The sequence below is a fragment of the Oryctolagus cuniculus genome, chromosome 8, assembly GCF_964237555.1.
Source record: "Oryctolagus cuniculus chromosome 8, mOryCun1.1, whole genome shotgun sequence".
Lineage (NCBI taxonomy): Eukaryota > Metazoa > Chordata > Mammalia > Lagomorpha > Leporidae > Oryctolagus > Oryctolagus cuniculus.
In genome coordinates, this window is record NC_091439.1 from 138,379,426 (window position 1) to 138,394,143 (window position 14,718).

A 14,718-nucleotide genomic window follows, 5' to 3' on the forward strand; every position below is an offset into this window, starting at 1 on the left:
TTCCCAGGCCATAGCAGAGAGCTGGATAAGAAGTGGAGCAGCCAGGACTTGAACCGGTGCCCATATGGGATGCCGGCACTGCAGGCGGCAGCTTTACCCGCTACACCACAGTGCCAGCCCCAGAACATAATATTATTAATATCTCTGTGTATTGTATTTTCCTAACTGCATGGTTTTTTGAATAATAGTGTTATAATCACTCTAGAAACATGATAGAATGGTTATTCATTATTTATGCATTCTACTGAAAGAGATGCTGGGTTCATTGTGAACAAATTCATAAAACCCCATGTTTAGTCTCTTTGCTGAAAGTTGATGAATTAATTCAAAAGATTAAAAACACTGTAGTCAAACAAAAAATGTTGGTATTCAAGCCCGTCTACAGTGAGGCATAAAGAAAGAATGCATCTCTGCATGGTTCATTTTTTGGTTTTAAAGAAGAAAAATACATCACAGAATCCATGTCTTAAACATTCCCATTTTCCAGAGAGCACAGTTTTGATTCTTAAGTTCTGCATAGAAGATAAGTACTTCAAGTACTTGACTCATGCAAAGCCCTTTCTCCCCTCAGTAGATCCGTCTAGAGGAGGCAGCATTATGCAATCTGGAGATCCAGTTACAATCATGGAAGTGCTTCCCACTGGCTGTGGGAAGAAAGGCAGCTAAGGGGTTAACAGTAATATTTTGCAAATTGAGGCAAGTGAAGAAAAACGTATTAGCATAAGAAAAGGCAGCCTTAGGGAATTTTTCACTCTCATGTTTGGTACTAAGAGCTCTATGTTACCAAGGAGGAGGCCAGCAAAGAAAAAAGCCAGTGTCTGCACATTCTCAAAATACATTGCCATTGTATTCATTTACTGGTAGAAAGACCCTATAGTTACAGAGATTGAAAGTGATTCTTTCTAGAAAGAAAAATCAAAATTGAAACATACCCAAGAAAAGCATCTTGGAGCATTGCAACAAAGAGGATTCCTCAGGAACTGATCGCGGAAAGATTCCCAAGTATGTCAAGACTAGACCAGAGGTGGTTTGATATTAAAAGTCAGTCTTAAGCAATGATTTTTAATTAAGTGAGCCCCAAATGATTGCAATTAATTTAGCTCATATTTGACAGCTTTGATTCCTTTCAGAAAGTGCGTCTAACTCGCAGTATCTGAATGTGGTTAGTGGGACGTTCCCTTTTATTAATGCCTAAAGATATTTCAATATTGCTTTGTCAGAAAATGCAGTTTGGAGTTGTAATTATTTTTGTTACTTGAAAACATTCCAAATACATGTAAAAGGTTCTTACTGATGTCCTTAAGATAGAAAATATATTAGTTAGTTATTATTTTGGGAAGATACTGAATTAGTTTTTAAATCAGTCTTTCTCTTATAAAACTGTGAAACCATGAACTGTTTGATTGTGAATTTCAATTCATGTGAGCACATGACTGTCCAAATTAGTTATCATGCATTTCATTAATACAGATATAGGCCAGCTTATTTTAGATAAATTTTATGACTTTATACACTAGTTAGATAAGAAATCAGGGAATGTGCCATTTTGTTTCTAAGACAGTCCAAGTTAGAAAGAGGCAGTTTTTGGTTATAGCAATGAGAGTAGTGGGCAGGCCGTGGCACAGCAGGTAACTTGCCGCTGGGAACACTCGTCCCACATCGAGTTCTTGATTTGAGTTCCTGCTACTCTGCTTCCATCCCAGCTTCCTGCAAAGGTGCACCCTGGAAAGCAGAGGTGGTGGCTCAGCTACTTGGGTTCCTGCTGCCGTGTGGGAGACCCGGATGGAGCTCCTGGCTTTGGCCTGACTCCAGCCCTGCCTGTTGTGGGCGTTTGGAGAGTGAAAAAGCAGAGGGAAGGTCTTTCTGGCTCGCTCTCTGTCTCTCTGCCTTTCAAATAAAAAAATGTATATGACATAAGATCCAAGAATAGAAAGAAGAGCATCCAAGAATAGAAAATTTAGCCAGGAGCTGATAATGAAATTATTTCTAAGTCAATAGATCTGGTCAATTTAGAAACAAAGCTATACCATGATCAAATTTTCTGTGCAATAGTGGGGGTAAACTTGCATTAAAAGTCCGTTTGCTTTGTCCTTTCGCTTGTTGATAAATTTTCGGTCAAGGCAGAAGAAGCAGAAAGAGGGCTGATAGTAGTAGCAATGGAACTAGGTAGTGAAATGTGGACATTTTCATAATACGATTTTGCTTTTTGAGATGTTATGAATATAGCATCCTATATCAACGAGAGGAAATATGCATTCCAAAACTGAAGGGAGGTGTTTTTTGTTTTGTTTTGTTTTGTATTCCATGTCCTGTTTTCTCAACTCCAGTGTGGAAAATTGAGAAGATGATTGTAGGCCAGAGTTCTTTTCAATGTAAACGTGCCCTTGCTAGTTCTCGCGCTCATTCACGAGACGTGCCATCATTGGATGGTTCCAGAGAAGAGAGGTTGCTACAAGAGGTTGTTTGTTCAGTAGTAACAGACCATCTGAGTCCACATGGGGGTGAATGGAATTCTTTATACTTAAGATTTATTTATTTATGTGAAATAGTTTGAGAGAGAGAGCTTCCATCTGCTAGTTCACCCCCCACATGTTAGAATAGGCAGAGCTGGGCCAGACCAAAGCCAGGAACTTCTTGCAGGTTTCCCATATGGGTGGTAGGGGCCCAGACACTTGGCCATCTTCTGCTTTTCCCAGGCCATTAGCAGGGAGCCGCATTGGAACTGAAGCATCCAGGATATGAACCAGCCCCCATATGGGATGCCAGCATGGTGGTCAGGTGTTAGGCTCTGTGCCACAGTGCCTATCCCTGTGGGACTTCTTCTTAAGGCAGGAACTAGATGCTAATGCACATTGTTAAATAATTTTTGACAGAATATTTTTGCATACTTCAGAGGTATAATGTGATATTTTGATTCATGTATCAATTGAGTAATGGTCAACTTGGTAATTAGCGTAGCCATTCCTTGACGCTTTTATCATGTTAAGCTACCAACACTCTAGACTTTCTGAAGGAGTTTTCAGATCTATACTGTATCACAGGCTATCTAATGCAGCTCTTTCCTGCAGTATTGGTGCCGTGCTTTCTAATTCTATAAGGAGAAAGTAAAATGAAAAGAGCTGGACTGTTGGAATCTAGAGGATAAACAGGCATAGAATGCCTGCTTGTTTAGACAGTCAGAGGGAAAGGAGCGGGAAGGGTATAAGCTCCACCCTTGTTGCTACTCAACACTCCTCTTCGAGAGGGAAAGTTGAGCACAAAGAATCATGTTTACTTTACTCCTTGTGATGTTTTTCTCTCGGTTCAGGAAATAAATGACTTTCTGAAACAAGGGACTTCAAAAATTCAGGGAAAATGGAGATAAGTGGTAAATTTATAGGAAGTTTTTGGAAACTTATGCATGGTGTTTTCACAGGAATCCTTTTGCCTGAACTTTTCGAAGACTCCCTTATACGCTTTCATAATTTCCTTTTACCTGGACTCAGTAGCTCCTGTTTAATTTTCCAACTTGACCTCCTGCTTGAATAGGAATTTGCAAAAATGCTTTAAAAAGTTAATGGGAAAATGGAATCAAAATGTAAACTTATTTTGATGCAAAAAACGGAAACTCATGTATTGTTTTTGCATAATTTTCATTTCCATGAACTTTTCGAAGCCCCCTATAGATTCTTAGACAAGTGGGTGCCTATTTACTTGGAATGATGGTATACTAATTTTCTTTCTTTTACAGCATAAAGAAGCAAGTCTAGCTGCTCTTGATAAAATAACTCACAGATATCAGAACCCATGGTAAGCACGTACTTATTTTGTTTCCTTAAATTGGCAGTAGATAATTTCTAAATTCTAAGTGTATTATCACTTTTTATTTCATCTAGGCTGTTTTTGTAAACATTAATTTTTATTCCTAATGACCAGTGCAGTTTGACTGTCTGCTAGGTTTTAGGCAGGGGAAGGAGTAATGCAGGCATTGTTAGGATATAACAAAAGAAAGAGAAGCTAGCTTGCAGCCAATAAGAATGGCAGCTGGATAAGGAGCTTAGCTTTAACTTTATAAATAATTCTCTCCAGATATAACAATATTAATTTTGTTCCGTGTAGAAAAGCTCATTCCATGCTGTTGGCCTAGAAACCGTAATGGGTAATATGGTTTAATGAGTGTAACCCCACTGAAGTCACGTAGACTTGAGTGCGTGCTGTTTCATGGCCGCTCCTAACCAAAAGTGCACCTGTCTGGCTCAAGGCTCGCTGACGAGCAAGGAAAGAGCAGCGCCTGTGCCTGCCGCCCAGATGTGACACAGGATTCGGGTTCCTGGGAGGAGAGGGCTCGGCCGGCATCGCTCCTCTAAGACTGCGGGATTGCATGCTGTCTCTGCTGTGGTCGGTTTCCTCATTTTAACTGTTGAATGCTATGGCTGTTAGCAATGAGCTGTTAGCATCCAAATAGAGACAAGGTTTTAGACTCCATGTCAAAAGCCTACCAAGTACTCTTCCAGGGCAGTAAGACCTCACTGGCAGTTCCTGTAACTTCCTGAGCATACTCCGTGTTGAAAGCCATGCAGAAATATTTCCTCTTTACTGCCTGAAAAGCACGTTCTTAAAATATTTTACTTCATTCATTTAGATGACATTGCAGGCAGCTACTGCAAATACCCCATCAAATATTTCCAAGGAAAGACAAATATTCCAGGCCATTGAAAATCAGTGAAACTTCAACAAGCGTTGTTGATCCAAGTGTGAAAATCGGTTGCATTTATTTGAACATAAAAAGCCTGTTAGAAAGTAGCTAGGAAACACTGAAGCTCTGAACATTTTCCTCGCATGAAAGGATATTGGCTATGTTCATTTTTGGGGAATATACTATAGATTGTACCAGGCCATGAGGAAGCAAAATGTTTATGAAACAGACTTTGTACTTAGAAGTTGTGGATTCATGTGGGAGAATAAAGAAAAGTAACAATTGATTTGTATATTTTGAGTACAAAATTAATGGTGAAGACAATAACTAGAAAATTACAGCTAGAAAATTAAAAAAAATACTCCCTTAACTGATCTGGAGCCTCTGGTTTGGGTCAGACAGAATGCTGCTTCCTTCTTGAGATTCTAAACACCTGTGCAGTTTAAAAGGCTTTCTGGTCCACTCTTGTGCTAGCAAGATAGTCTTATTTTTTTTTTTTAAGATTTATTTATTTATTTGAAAGGCAGAGTTAGAGGAGGAGAGACAGAGAATAAGATCTTTATCTGCTCCTTTACGCCCCAAATGGCGGTAATGACTGGGGCTGGGCCAGGTCAAAGCCGGAAGCCTGGAGCTTCATCCAGGTCTCCCACGTGGGCGGCGGAATCCAAGCACGTGGCCCGCTATCTGCTGCTTTCCAGGCACATTCGCAGGGAGCGGGCTTGGAAGCTGAGTAGCCTGGACTCAAATCTGTGCCCATACGGGGTGCCGGCGTCACAGGCAGTGGCAGTTCAGTACCTCCTCTGTTCTAAACACCGCTAGAATCTGTTGCCACAATAATAATAAATGTATGCCCCTTCTTGGAACCTATATTCTAGGGGAAGAGAGAGACATTGAAACAAACATGGCATTTTAAAAATACTACACTATTTTTCATGCTTTTAAATATTTTTTAAAGTTATATAATTCATGCTTAGGGCAGCAAAACTAACAACGTAGAAGTAGAATAAAAGTTAATAACCTGGCATAGATCATTAAGGTCATGACCAAACAGTTCATTACGAAATATATTCACAAGATGTAAGGAGAAAGTTTTCCTAGGACAATACCTGGGCAGAAGGGAAGAAGTGATTATTACGCCAATATGGAAAAGGCAAGTATGAGGTGACTTCAACAAGTTCATGGAAAAATGGAATTAAGAGTTGTTAATTTTGGCCGGCGCCGCGGCTCACTAGGCTAATCCTCCGCCTAGTGGCGCCGGCACACCGGGTTCTAGTCCCGGTCAGGGCACCGGATTCTGTCCCGGTTGCCCCTCTCCCAGGCCAGCTCTCTGCTGTGGCCAGGGAGTGCAGTGGAGGATGGCCCAGGTGCTTGGGCCCTGCACCCCATGGGAGACCAGGAGAAGCACCTGGTTCCTGGCTCCTGCCATCGGATCAGTGCGGTGCGCCGGCCGCAGCGCGCCGGCTGCGGCGGCCATTGGAGGGTGAACCAACGGCAAAGGAAGGCCTTTTTCTCTCTCTCTCTCACTGTCCACTCTGCCTGTCAAAAAAAAAGAGTTGTTAATTTTGGTACAAAGACATTCTGAAATCGGTGTATAACTTTTTAACAAGTTCATGAGCTTTTTGGAGATCCTTCATATGCATAAATTTGGAAAATGTTTGTACCAAAATCTTTTCATTGCATTTTCAGTGAAATTTTAATGGAAAGATTTATTTTATTTATTTGAAAGGGAAGGACCGAGGGAGAGAGAAATCTTCCATCCACTGGTTCACTCTCCAAATGGCCTCAACAGCTGTACAGAAGCCAGGAGCCAGGAGCTTCTTCTGGGTCTCCAATGTGGGCGCAGGGGCCCAAGCACTTGGGGCATCTTCTGCTGCCTTTCCCAGGTGCATTAGCGGGAGCTGAATCAGAAGTGGAGCAGCTGGGACTTGAACCAGTGCCTTATGGGATGCCAGGATTGCAGGTGGTGGCTTCACCTACTATGCCACAATGCCAGCCCCTCAATGAACTTTTAAACAATGTTATCAATTTATTTGAAAAACAAGAGTGACAGAAAGAAACAGATCTCCCATGCACTGGTTCACTCCCCAAATGGCCACAACCACCAAGGCTGAGCGAGGCCACAGCCGAGAACCGGGTCTCCCATCTTGATGGGAGGAACCCAAGCAGTTGTATCATCACCTGCTGATTCCCAGACACAGCAGCAGGGAGCTGGATTGAAAGCAGAGGTGGGATAACTCAATCCCAGGCGTGCCCATATGCAAGTGTCCCTAGTGGTGGCTTACCCAGGTGCATCACAACACCCACCCTCCGTATTTGATCATTTTTGGCAGAGGGAACATCAAATTATGACCCTGCTAGACTATAGAGAGCATGGTGTGTGTGTGTGTGTGTGTGTGTGTGTGTAGTAAGATGAGGCTGGTCAGATCATTGTAGAACCTGATGAGCCAAGTTAGAGAGTTTGGACTTGAAGAACAAAGAGGAGGATTCAGTGGAATGTTTAAAGCGAAAGTAACATGATCCAAATTCCTGGTGAGCCCCTCTGTATTGTTGTGGAGACTGCGTTCTAGGTGCTAGGAATGATCGTAGGAAGAGAAAATGAGGGCTGAGCAAGATAAATGGGAGACACTGAAGGAGAAAAGGAGCCTTAGGAGTGGGTCCAGGAGATGGCTCCTGAGTGGTGGAGAGTGCAGAGTGGTGGAGAGAGAGAGTGAGATAGAGAGCCCCATTTGTGGGCTCCTTCCCCAGATGCTCACAACCGCTGGGGCTGGGTGGGGCGGAGCTGGACACTGAATCTAAGTCTCCCACGTGAGTGGCAGGGACCAACTACGTAAGTCCTAACTGCTGTCTCGTGGCGTCTGCGCTATCAGGAAGCTGAGCTGGACGTGAAATCCAGACGCTCTGATGTGGGACATGGGCATCTTAGGGGCTACGTTAAATGCCTGTTCCAAGAGAAGAGGTTTTTTTTTGTTTTGTTTTGTTTTTTTTTTTTTGTTTTGTTTTGTTTTGTTTTTAAGATTTATGTACTTATTTGACAGGCAGAGTGGCAGAGAGGGAGAGAGAGAGAGATCTTTTGTCCACCAATTCACTCCCCCAAATACCTGCAACAGCACTGGCTGGGCCAGGCTGAAGCCAGGATCCAGGAACTCCATCTGGGCCTCCGACAAGGATGGAGCCATCCTTTATGCTTCCCAAGCACATTATCAGGCAATGCACTGAATCAGAAGTGGAGCAGCAGGGGCTCAAATTAGCGCTCCAATATGGGTGGCAGGTGGCTCCACCCACTTGTGTCATAACGCCAGTCCCAAGGGGAGGGTTCAATACAAGAGAACAGAAGTCAAGGAAATTCACAGTGGACAAACATTTGGAGGTTATTAATGGCCTCAGAAAAAGCAATGTAGGAAGAGTAGTGTGATTTGAGTCAATACCACCAGCCCTAAAGGATGTTTGCCTGTGGATATAATAAAGAGTCCATTTTTTTAAAAGAAAGCTTTTATTTAATGAGTACATATTTCATAGGTACAGCTTTAGGAATACAGCAATTCTTCCTCTGTACCCTCCCTATCACCCCCCTCCCGTCCCACCCCCTACTCCATCTCCCATCCCATTCCTCTTTAAGATTCATTTTTAATTAACTTCATATACTGGAGACCAGCTCTATACTGAGTAAAGATTTCAACAGTTTGTACCCCCCACACACACAAAGTATAAAGTACTGTTTGAAAACAAGTTTTACAGTTAGTTCTCGTAGTATAACTCATTAAGGACAGAGGTCCTGTGTGGGGAGTTAAGTGCACAGTGAGTCCACTTTTGAAATGAAGAATTCAGTAGAGAATAATTACAAGAGTCACTGCATTTTAAGACACAGTTTAAAGTTTAGCTATAGATATGTTTCATGATAGTTGTTTATAAATGTAGCATACAAATGCAGTGCCTCTTTTTCCTTACATGTAAAGCTGTATAAAATCAACAATGTGTTAAACAATTTATTGCATCTTAAAGACCAGTTAAGATGTCCTTCAGCAAATATGAAATGACCTGCTACGTGCCAGATGTTCGGGATGTAGGAAACGACTAAGCAGGTTTCTTACACTCAAGATGCTCCAAACTCTCAAGAGGGATAGAGAGGAGGTCGGGACAATTAACAGAGGGAGACGAGTTGTAGAGTTGTAGCAATTGGGTGTTCTTCGTTCTGAATTAAAGGAAACATTTTGAATATCTCAGGTTTCTCTTTATGTGAGCTGACCATTTACTCATTTTCATATGGTCTTATCTGTCTGCAGTTGGGTGTTTTCCAATATATACATATAGTACTTATAATTTCAACAAGAACAGAAAGCATAGATAAGAAACAGCGGAAACACTTTGAGTCGAGTTAGGAAAGGTCATAGTGAGTGTATTGGCACACAGTGAATTGGCAGGGCTAGGAAAGTGGGTTCTGTAGAAACTGTATACTGTTACTGACAAGTCCACTCTGTACTCCAGGCTCTTCACAGATAATACAAAGACTGACTTCAGGAGCGTTTCTACTTCTCTGTTTAAAAAAAATTTAACAGATGCATAGAAATCGCATATATATGGGGTACCGTGTAATGTTCTGATTCCTGTATGCAATTAAGGTAAATATATCTATCTCCTGGAAAATTGTAACATTTTTAATGGTGAAAACATTGACAATCAAATCTAGTTTTTTAAAATATAGAAATACACAGCATATTAACATAGTCACCCCACTCTGCAATAGCACCCCAGAGTTTCGTCTGTTTAACTCTAACTTAGTACCTGTTAATCAACCTTCCTGCATCTCTCCTCAAACTCTGGTATACTTTCAGGTTCTGTGAGATTACCTTTCTTTAGACTCCACACATGGGTGGATCCTACAGCACTTGTCTCGCTGTGCTTGGCTTATTTCACACTTAAGCGGATGCCCTCCAGTTCTGTCCAAGTGCCTCTCCTGGTCTCCCATGGGGTGCAGGGCCCAAGGACCTGGGCCATCCTCCACTGCACTCCCTGGCCACAGCAGAGAGCTGGCCTGGAAGAGGGGCAACCGGGACAGAATCCGGCGCCCCGATGGGGACTAGAACCCGGTGTGCCGGCGCTGCAAGGCAGAGGATTAGCCTAGTGAGCTGCGGCGCTGGCCTTATTCTCTAATTTCAATTATTTTTTTTCTCCCACTAATTTGCATGAAGTTTCCTCTGCTGTTTTCCCCCACTTCCCTGAGACTGTACTCTTTCCACTTTATGCCCAAAACAGCATCCAGATGGGCTATCTGTGGCTTTACCAGATGCCACAATGCTGGCCCCATGATAATGAGTCTTTCAACCCATTAAAGTAGGGTGTCCTTCTAAGAATTATCTTCTCTTAGACTGGAGCAGTAAACTCCCTCCCTATTCTGTCCTCTTCGATCTCTCTCCAGGTATATTCTAAATTAGATTTTTTTAAACTTTTGAATTGTTTGAGTTCATTATATTCCGATGGCCAACGCTTGGTCCGATATATAACTTTGAAGTGCTGTCCCCTATTCCGTATGTTGTAATTTCATTCTGCTGGTTATTTCTTTGCTGTATAGGTCTCTCAAGTGTGAGGAAGTCCTGTTTGTCTGTTTTTGCTTTTACTTCCCTTGTGCTTTTGTGGTCTGACTCAATACATTTTTTTTCCAGGAACTTTTTTTTTAAAACTTTTATTTAATAAATATAAATTTCCAAAGTACAGCTTATGGATTACAATGGCTTCCCCCCCATAACTTCCCTCCCACTTGCAACCTCCCCTCTCCCGCTCCCTCTCCCCTTCCATTCACATCAAGATTCATTTTCAATTCTCTTTATATACAGAAGATCAGTTTAGCATACATTAAGTAAAGCTTTCAACAGTTTGCACCCACACAGAAACACAAAGTGAAAAATACTGTTTGAGTACTAGTTATAGCATTAAATCATGATGTACAGCACATTAAGGACAGAGATCCTACATGAGGAGTAAGTGCACAGTGACTCCCGTTGTTGACTTAACAATTTGACACTCTTGTTTATGGCGTCAGTAATCTCCCTAAGCTCTAGTCATGAGTTGCCAAGGCTATGGAAGCCTTTTGAGTTTGCCGACTCTGATCTTATTTAGACAAGGTCATAGTCAAAGTGGAAGTTCTCTCCTCCCTTCAGAGAAAGGTACCTCCTTCTTTGATGACCTGTTCTTTCCACTGGGATCTCACTCACAGAGATCTTTCATTTAGGTAATTTTTTTTCTTTTCCCGGAGTGTCTTGGCTTTCCATGCCTAAAATACTCTCATGGGCTCTTCAGCCAGATCCAAATGCCTTAAGGGCTGATTCTGAGGCCAGAGTGCTATTTAGGACATCTGAAAGGAGAGAGAGAGGGAGGGAGGGAGGGAATGAATGAGAATGAGAATGAGATCTTTGATCCGCTGGTTTACTTTCCAGATGGCTGTAGAGCCAGCAACAGTCTATTGACCAGGACCTGCATTTGGGTCTCCCACATGGGTGACAGGGACCCAGGCACTTGGGCCATATTCTGCTGTTTTTTCCAGGCCGTTAGCAAGGAGCTGGATTGGAAGCAGAGCAGCTGGGCCCCAATCCGGCACCCAGATGGGCTGTCTATGGCTTTACCAGCTATGCCACAATGCTGGCCCCCGGATACTGATTCTTGCAGTCCATTAAAGTAGGTGTCTTTCCATTTCTTTGTGTCCTCATCAATTCATTTCATCAGTGATTCATAGTATTCCTTTTAGAGATCTCTCACTTTGGTTAAATTTATTCCCAGGCATTTTTTATTTTTTATAGCTACTGGATATAGAGTAGTTTTCTTGATTTGTCAGATCGTTTGCTATGATACATAATAATGCCAAATATGTTTGCATGTTGTCTTTGTATCCTGAAAGTTTGCTGAATTTGTTCATTAGTTCTAATAGCTTATTGGTGGAGTCTTTTTTAAATATTTAAAATCATGCTATCTATAGGGGCCAGTACCATGGCTCACTTGGTTAATCCTCCACCTGTGGCGCCGGCATCCCATATGGGCACCAGGTTCTAGTACTGGCTGTTCCTCTTCCAGTCCAGCTCTTTGCTGTGGCCTGGGAGTGCAGTGGAGAATGGCCCAAGTGCTTGGGCGCCTGCACCCACATGGGCGACCAGGAGGAGGCACCTGGCTCCTGGCTTTGGATTGGTGGGGCATCAGCCATAGTGGCCATTTGGGGAGTGAACCAATGGAAAGAAGACCTTTCTCTCTGTCTCTCTCTCACTGTCTAACTCTGCCTGTCAAATAAAAAAAAATCATGCTATCTGTAAATAGTGACAGTTTCACTGCCTCCCTTTGAGTTTGGATGCTATTTCTTTCTCTTATCTAATAAAGGTGGTGGAAGTAGAAATTTTTGTTCTTAGAAAGACTTCATCTTGCCCCTATTCTGTATGATATTAGTTGTCGGGTTGTTGTGTGTGACCTTTATTATATTGTTACATTTTTCTTTTTTTAAAGATTTATTTATTTATTTGAAAGGCAGAATTGCAGAGGTGGGGGGGGTCTTCCATCCACTGGTTCACTCCCCAGATGGCCACAATGACCAGAGCTGTGCTGATCTGAAGCCAAAGGCCAGGAGTCTCTTCTGGGTCTCCCATGCAGGTGCAGGGGCCCAAAGACTTGGGCCATCTTCCACAGCTTTCCCAGGCCACAGCAGAGAGCTGGATAAGAAGTGGAGCAGTCAGCACTCGAACCAGTGCTCATATGCGATGCCGGCACTGCAGGCGGCAGCTTTTCCCACTATCCCATAGTGCCAGCCTCCAGAATTTTTAAAATGCAGTGGTGTTTACTTTTTTACAAAGCATGTATTTAATTGAAACGTAGAGTGACAGAGAGAGGGAGAGCCAAAGAGAAAGAGAATTTCCATCTGCTGATTCACTCCCCAAATGCCTGCAACAGCCAGGGTTGTTGCCAGGCCAAAGCCAGGAGCCAGGAATTGCATCCAGATCTCCCGCATGGGTGACAGAGTCCGAGCGCTTGGCCCACCACCTGCTGCCTTCCCAAGCATGTTACCAGGAAGCTGGATCAGAAGTAGAGCAGGCAGGACTGGAACTGGCACTCTAAAACAGGATGCTGGTGTCACAAGTGGCGGCTTAACTCACTGCGCCGCAATGCCGACTCTTTTTTTTTTTTTTTTTTTTGACAGGCAGAGTGGACAGTGAGAGAGAGAGACAGAGAGAAAGGTCTTCCTTTGCCGTTGGTTCACCCTCCAATGGCCGCCACGGCCGGCGCGCTGCGGCCAGCGCACTGCGTTGATCCGATGGCAGGAGCCAGGAGCCAGGTGCTTTTCCTGGTCTCCCATGGGGTGCAGGGCCCAAGCACTTGGGCCATCCTCCACTGCACTCCCTGACCACAGCAGAGGGCTGGCCTGGAAGAGGGGCAACCGGGACAGAATCCGGCGCCCCGACCGGGACTAGAACCCGGTGTGCCGGCGCCGCTAGGCGGAGGATTAGCCTAGTGAGCCGCGGCGCCAGCCTCTTTTTCAAAAGCTTTATCTATTTAGATTACCATATAGCTTATGTCCGTCATTCTGTTCATCTGTATGTTTATTGAGTTTCCTATGTTGAACCGTCTCTATATTCCTGGGATGATCCACCTTGGTCATGGTGAACAATCTTTTGAATGTGCAGTTTTCTAGTATTTTGTTGAGGAATTTTGTGTCTGTGTTCATCAAGAATACTGGCCTGCAGCTTTGTTTTGGGGTATGTGTATGTATGTGTATGGCTTTGGTGTCAAGGTAATGCTGCCCTCATAAGGTGAATTTGGAAGAATTCTATTTAAATGTTTGGTTGACTTCATCAGTGAGGCCATCTGTTCCTATGCTTTCTTTGATGGGAGACTTTTAATTACTGATTCAGTCTCCTTCCTCATTATTGGTCTGTGTAGTTATTCTATTTCTTCGTCATTCAGTCTTGGTAAGGTGTGTGTATGTCCATGATTTTGTACATTTCTTCTGTGGTATCAGATTTGTTGGGATATATTGTTCACTGACACAGTGTATAGAAGGGTCTTTTTTTATATATATTTTCATTTACTTGAAAAGCAGGACGAGAATTCATCCACTGGTTCACCCCTTAAATGCCCAGACACCCTGATAGGGGTTGTGGACATCCCAAAGGGGCAGCTTAACCTGCAGTGCCACAACACTTACCCTAGAGTTGTTTTTCTTCAGTACATTCAGTCACTGTGCCTTTTAATTGGACAATTTAATTCATTTACATTTAATATAATTTCTGATAGTTAAGGTCTTACTACTGTTATGTTAGTGTTTGTTTTCCTAATTTTATTGTAGCTCTTTCTTTCTCCCTCTATTAAAATTTTCATGTATGATTCAGTAATTTTTTCCAGTAGGGACTTTTGATACCTTTCTTGTTATTTTTGAAAAATATATTAGATTTTTGCTTTGTTGTTAGCGTGAGGCTTTCAAAAACATATTTTAATTATAACAAGTAATTTAGGAATGATATCAACTTTTTAAAAAATTTTTTAAGGTAGACAAGTGACATGTATTTCACATATACAAGTTTAGGAACATGGTGATACTTCCCTCCCCGCCCTCCAACGCACTCACCCACACTCCAACCTTTCTTCCTCCTCCCTCTCCTATTCCCAGCCTTAATTTTTACAAAGATCTATTTTCAGTTTACTTTATACTCTCATAAGATTAACCCTGCACTAAGTAAAGAATTCAACAAATAGTATGTGTCGCTCCCCCTCTTCGTGGAGGAACGACACAGGACCCTGCGCTGTTCTTTCGTCTGCTCGGCTCTCCCCGGGTTTGCTGCTGGTTCTTCCCGGGTTGGCTACTGTCCCTTCCACCTCCGTGGAAGGGCAGTTCCCCCTGGCCACATTCCCCACTTCCGCAGGGGAGCGGCACACCGCCGGCCGGCTTTCTCGGGGGCTGCACAGGTGTTCCTTCAGCTAGATGTTCCCCTTAGATGTTCCTGGTGCATGCCGTCTCTCTCCTCCTTTATAGTCCTCCTCCGCCAATCCCAACTCGGCTGCCCACACGCCGAGTACGC

The 14,718-nt window shown here is 43.1% G+C and overlaps 1 protein-coding gene across 5 annotated transcripts in view; it reads left to right on the forward strand.

Annotated features, from left to right (window-relative positions):
- SPMIP2 (sperm microtubule inner protein 2) overlaps positions 1-14,718 on the forward strand; it is a 152,180-nt gene that overhangs the window by 63,017 nt on the left and 74,445 nt on the right. For all 5 annotated transcript variants that reach the window (XR_011378555.1, XR_007913653.2, XR_011378554.1 and 2 more), the window contains exon 3: positions 3,731-3,789. Coding sequence is in view for 2 of the 5 variants with exons in the window: in XM_008273487.4 (XP_008271709.2) it covers positions 3,731-3,789 (59 nt within the window). In the remaining 3 variants the exon portion in view is untranslated. The remainder of the gene's footprint in view (positions 1-3,730; positions 3,790-14,718) is intronic.